General features: G+C 37.2%; 1 protein-coding gene across 1 annotated transcript in view; it reads right to left on the bottom strand.

The window, feature by feature from the left end:
- Positions 1-5,990, bottom strand: part of LOC111864320 (leupaxin) — a 135,059-nt gene extending 129,069 nt beyond the window's left edge. The window contains exon 1 of the mRNA XM_023851489.2: positions 5,762-5,990. Within this exon, the coding sequence (XP_023707257.1) occupies positions 5,762-5,774 (13 nt within the window). The 5' untranslated portion in view covers positions 5,775-5,990. The remainder of the gene's footprint in view (positions 1-5,761) is intronic.
- Between the last annotated feature and the right edge of the window lie 616 nt (positions 5,991-6,606).

A 6,606-nucleotide genomic window follows, 5' to 3' on the forward strand; every position in this document is an offset into this window, starting at 1 on the left:
TGAAACCAAAGTACTCGGAGAAACCCTGCCCCAGCGCCACTTTGCCCACCAAAAACCCCACTTCACCAGACCCGGGATTGAACTCAGGCCGCCACGGTGGGAAGCCAGCAACTAACCACTTGAGCTATGGCGCAGCCCAAAATCAGACGTAAGACCTAGATACACATACTGGTACAATATGCCAGAAGTGACGGCAGTACAAGGGACTTAGTCCCACCGCACTAGCGATAAAAAAAAAGACACACACACACACACACACAAGAAGTACTGGGGATTAAAATTCAAGCAGGCGAACATTTCTATATATAAAATAGTACCTAACAAATAATAAATTCAAGTAGGCAAAAATTTCTGAATATAAAGTCGTACCTAACAAATAAAAAATCAATATTTAAATGAGGCTTCTGTGTAGTACCAACTAAAAAGTGTAACTTTCCCATAAATTCTATAACTGACAGAGTTGTTAATTTTCTGACTCCACATCAATGACGGAAGTCCAGATAGGAGACATGTCCAAGCTCATCTGACTTATTGGATTAGCTACAAGAGACATGTTGGCAGATTCCTTGTATTTCCTGAAAATGGCATTTGGTTCAATCTGCAAGATCTTCGCTTCTTTCCAACATATTTCATTGCCTTCTTCACATGCATATTTCAACAATTTTGACTTTTAAAGCAGACCTTGCATCAGATTGTATTTGTGCTCCTTAATGTGTACTTCTAAAGGTTTGCTTGTTTTGCCAATGTAACATCTGCATCAATCACATGGCATGNATATATTGGGTTTTTGGACTTTATCCATCATCCTGGTTTTTAAGATAACTAATAAAAACACGATGTTTCGGAAACTGGATCTGTTTCCCTCCTCAGGTGAAGGAAAACACCTATTCTGTTGCAACAGAATAGGTGTTTTCCTTCACCTGAGGAGGGAAACAGATCCAGTTTCCGAAACATCGTGTTTTTATTAGTTATCTTAAAAACCAGGATGATGGATAAAGTCCAAAAACCCAATATATCAGTACCTTAACATATGGTATAATGACTATGTCATGAAATATTCTATCTGCAGGAGGAAAGTTTTGCTTCTCCCTGGCTTCATTATGGAATCAACAAATTCTTCTGAGTACTCATTATGCATCAGATCCTGTCCCATGTTCCTAATTTCCCTCTTGAAATCATTTCCAATCCTGAGATATGACTCTCGCTCTACTGACCAAGCTATGTATACACCTCTCTTTCCATGTGAAGGGGGTGGTTGGGTTTGAAATGTAGATAACGTCCTGTATGAGGTTTCCTGTACACTTTCATGGCAGAATAAGAAGGATCAGAACACATACAATGCCACAAGTTGTACATTTAATGTTTAGGTTCTAGATGGGAACTGGGATAATAAAGATCATGAATTGGATGGCGAAAATCATTTCCAAATTCTTCTAAACCATAAGCTGGAAAAGTACATACTCATCTTTTTATGTATTTTCAATTAAAGCCAAAACTGCTTCAGAATTTGTAACATTAATCAAACATTCCATCAAAAATATGTTCCAAGAAACTTATCTTCTAAACCATGATTAAACAGTGTCATAGCTCAGGCAGTCAGTCATGGGCTTCTCACTACTGTAGCCTGAATACAATCCCAGGTCTCTTAATATGGAGTGGATAAAGTGGTATTACAACAGGTTTACTCCAAGAATTCCTACCAATTTTTGTTCCAATAAATCCTTCATTTTCTCTCATACATGTATATCATCTGGGGAAGATGCAATGGGACACTTATGGCCTAACTACCAAAGGGCTCAGTCTAACCACGCCCCCACCCCAAGACCGAAAAATACTGAGTTAAAAATATTTATAAAAGATAACACTCCTTATATTCATTAGCATGTTTTGAGAAGGGTATAACAATCACTGACAAGTTTGGTTTGATACTGTGAGAAAAGCAAGAACTTTTCAGAAAACTTGAGGCAGTCTTCCTAAGTTCAATATAAGACTGGCCAGTCTTTATCTGATTATACAAACAGTCATCCAATTCTATGAAAGCAATGGGTAGTCACATGTGTCTTGGCAAGAAAGAAGGCTGTGTCTATGAACTTACATCTTGAAGGAACCACACACATACTGCAGACAGCATGGTCTGTTACTGTGCAATATTCAGGAACTGTAGATGGCACTCTACAGGATGAGACACCCAACTGTTTCAGTTTGAGTTTATAAACTTGCAGAATTTTATCAAAAACACTACATCCTTGAAAGAGCAAAATGGACCCATGAAGTATGTTTCTGTCATTTATAGGAATATAACACTCACTGCACAAAGAACACACCTTACAGCCGATTTTAAACACAAAAGGATGGAGAAAATTGTATGCTCTACAGAGAGTGAAACATGTGCTTTAACATATGGTGCAAGCTGCTCCTGGGCTGCTGCAATAGGCAAGTCATGCTCTATAATGGACAATATTTAATTCAGAGATGAAACACTATACAGACAGTAGGTGATGACAGGCCACTCAGTATTAAAGGCTGACTGCTGTTGTCCCACGTGAAGAATTTATTGATCATCTGATTAGAAGATTTCTGCCAATTTAGTACATCATAAAAACGATCCTGAAATTTCTGCAAAATGGCATGTCTTTGTCACCAGCAATGGCAAAGTCCTTGTGATGCTGTGGGTGGCACAACAAAATTGCAGACAACCAGAGAAAGTCTTCATTACCATTAAGGCAAAGGTAAAGTTGTCCATGCTTAATTACTTAACCACCACGTCATTAAGAAGTAAGGGACAGTGGAGGTATGTCCTTATGATAAGAAAATACTCTCACCAAAAGATTTATATGAATATGAATGATTAAAATATTTTATGTGAGTCGGATAGACATCACAGAAACTGAAACAAACAAAGGAATGTTGCAGTAAGTGTTTGCAATCCAAAACACTGGAGAGAACCATTGCTACATACCATCAAATTTGTATACAATGAGAATTTTTAAGTTGCTGTTCCAAGTAAATTCTTTGATGCATATGTCTCAAGGTACATTCAGAACTGATTTTCAAACAGTGACATCAGCCTCGGTAGCTACATTGTCTGTACAAATAGTGGAAAGTGGTGGATCAGTATAAAGATAATAAATGACAATGGTGACAAGTCTGTCAAATTCATGCATCATGTAGCCCATCACCATTCTTCCATTGGCCACAGCAGACAAGGGGGTTGAAATGGAAAGCATACTGAAATTAATACACGCACCAATAACAAGAACAGGATGTCACTATATCCCCCATGGCAGAATAGCAATAACAAACCGATCAGGAAAAATTAAGAAATGAAGAAAGCAGTCTTCTGGAATGTGGCGCCGTGTAAATATTGTGTTAACCGACGTTTCAGAGGAACGTATCGCCTTCAGGCTACCGCTGGTTTCTCGCTCGCGGATTTCTTTTTTTTCTTCTTCTTCTTCTACCCTGAAGATGGAGGCGACACGTTCCTCCAAAAGGTCGGTTAACACAATATCTACATGGCGCCACATCCCAGAAGACTACTTTCTTCATAGTCACCATCGTGAAAACCTCAAATATTACAATTAAGAAATGAATGGTCAGTGGATAATAGGTTAACACATTCACAAACATCACATGTAAATGCAACTGAAGCCATGTTTGTGAATTGTATATTATGATAATGTGGAACACGAAATGTGCAGCATTGTACTCAGCCACAACTCAGATGGGGATTGAAAAAAAATTAAATTTACACTATGCTTAGAAGAAAGAGTGACTGATGTCTCCTGAAATTTGCACTTGGTTGTCCTTCGCCCAACAAACGTTATGTAACTGAAAGTTGTAACACTTTTCAAATCTCTTCCAACATAGTCTTACATGTCTTTCGGTAGCTTCTCAAGTAGATTCCACATAATTTCAGTTTCATCCAGATACCTCCATTAGTTCTGAAGACACATGTCCTGTTTTATTTAGTGCTTCTATGACTGTATGAAAAAGAGCCAGGTTACCGCAGCCAGTACAGCAACGGGCTGGACAACAGGGATCAGGGTTAAAGTCCTGGATGGGTCAAGAATTTTCACTTATCTATATCATTCAGACCGGCTTTGGGGCCTACCCAACCTCCTATCCAACAGGTACTGCAGACTCTTTCCCGGGGTGAGGGGGGGAAGCAGCCAGGACATGAAGTTGACCACTCCCCTCTGACTAATTCCAAGGTTTGCAATAATGCGACTTATTATGCAAAAAAAAAATAACACTGCTGAACTAGCATATGTGCTGGCTCACTGTGCCATGCAATGCATGGGCAACAATTCCCAAATACAGAAAAAGCAACAAAAAAATGCATTCTGCTGCCAAACCCAGAATACACATTTCTTTGTTACCTAAAACTCTGAAAAATCAGTATATTATCTGTTTCTGACAACTGGCCCCCCTTGCACTAACAAAACTAATGAATTATGACTTTTTTTTTCAGTTTGGACCCAAAACTGGTGAACCATATTACAATTTTGTTAATTTGGACACACTTCTGATACTCCACATTGTAAGGCACGTTCTGTTATATCAGAATAACTTTTCAAAGCAAAGACCTAGTGCACATGATAGGCCCTGAAGGTTGCATCCATTTTAACATTATCCACCTATGTCTATGTCTCCAAAGTGGTCTCTTCACTTTCAGTTTTCCAACCAAAGTTTTGTAAGTATGCCCACCCACCTCATGCTCCTTGATTTGATTAGCCAATAAATATTAGATTTAAGAGCAGGTTGAAAATGTTTAAAAAAAGGGAATCTGATGATGATGCTAAAATCATTTGGTAAGGAATACACATTATGAATTTCCTCAGTCTGCAACTTTTTCTATTCTCCTTTACTTTGTTTTCCTTAGGTCTAAATATATCCCTCAGCACACCATTCTCCAGCACACTCAATCTACATTCTTCCTTCAAGGTGACAGACATTTCAGACTCCTACAAAACAACAGGTACAAGTATATTTCTATTTAATTTAAGCTTTACAATTTCAGACTACAAAGAGGGAAACAAATTATTCTAAAATGAAAGGTAGTAAGAATTCCCTGAATTGGTCTTAATTTTTTCATAAAAGTCATTTTGATCTGTTACTGCTTTTCCATGTATTTGAAAAATTCAAACATGACCCAGCCACATTCATACCAACATTGGCTTTATTCACTCAAAAAAGAAAATGAATCATGAACATCATGGAGCAGTAATCTGAGCGACAATGCATTTTACAATAGGTCAAAATGTCTTTTGTCAGGTATGGCAATTGAACACAAATATGCTTCCAATATACTGCCAGACTGAACATTTCATCAGCTAAAGAACAATTCTATGATACATATCTCCCACAGAAAACATTATTAAAACAATAACTATTAATTCAACACAGTCCCATTCATGTTTATGTTTAATGTATGGCAAAAATTTCTTTGCCATGTAGTTTTAGAAATATAGTATCATAGAGTGATATCGTGTTATATTTCCTTAGAGCAAACTTAACGCACATCACCAAACACTATTTAGTAATACATAAATAACTGCGACTCCTCTCCTGCTTCAAAAGTAAAATCTATTGACAACTGCATGAAACTTGCGTTGAACAGAACGAAGTATATTATGTAACGTTATGTACGATTTCACTATTCTACAGTCCTCTTGAAGTGAAAACGACAAAGATGGTAAAAAGAAAGTCATGCAACAAACATAATAAACGTATTATTAAGATAATGAAGTGCATATCATACCTAAATCGTCCATTTCTTGGTTAGTTTTCGCTGTCAGTTTTATTCTTCTTCCTATGTCACCTATGGTTTTCACTGTACAATATCTACCCAAGTTATCGACCTTTAACTTGCATCACAAACATACCTCCAACTCTTTCTTGACAAATTAACGTTCTAATTGCCGGAACCACAAATACTCCTCGCGAGCAAACATGAATTGCTATGGCGGATGTGCGAATTCCAAATTATTATACCGCACTGATCCGTGATTTTGACCACGATATCATTTTCCAATTCGGTTTCAACATATTGTTTTCCCGAATGTGTGTATTTCAAATACAGAATATAATTTTTCTAATGTTCAAAATGTATCAACGTTCTCTTTTTCAGGAGTGAACAACCACGCCTTTCATTGGTCATACTATTTAGCCTGTTGCAATTACACGTGTAATTCTTCAGATTCTGGCTCTAGACCATCCTAAAACTCTAAAAAAAGTAACATCTGTTCAATTTTAAGTACGTAAAGTACTTTTATAAAAGCATAAATTTAATCTCTCCACCGCGCCCATGCACGCCCTAGGTTTCACCTCCCTTCACAATGATATGTACATAAAACTTGCGGCAACGAAAATGTGTTGTTCTTTATGAACATTTCGATTATTGTAATGAACGTTATCTTATTTCTGCATTACTAGCCACAATGTGTCATTTCTTTCGTATGCCTCACTATATTTCAATGGGACCATTTCCACATCCCAGGTTAGTTACCTGTATGGATATATGGAAAATAAACGAAATGAATGAATATACATAATTACATGTTTCTTTTTTCTTTTTTAAGAAAATAATAAGAACTGTAAATCGTA

The sequence above is a fragment of the Cryptotermes secundus genome, unplaced genomic scaffold, assembly GCF_002891405.2.
Source record: "Cryptotermes secundus unplaced genomic scaffold, Csec_1.0 scaffold216, whole genome shotgun sequence".
In the NCBI taxonomy this organism is placed as follows: domain Eukaryota; kingdom Metazoa; phylum Arthropoda; class Insecta; order Blattodea; family Kalotermitidae; genus Cryptotermes; species Cryptotermes secundus.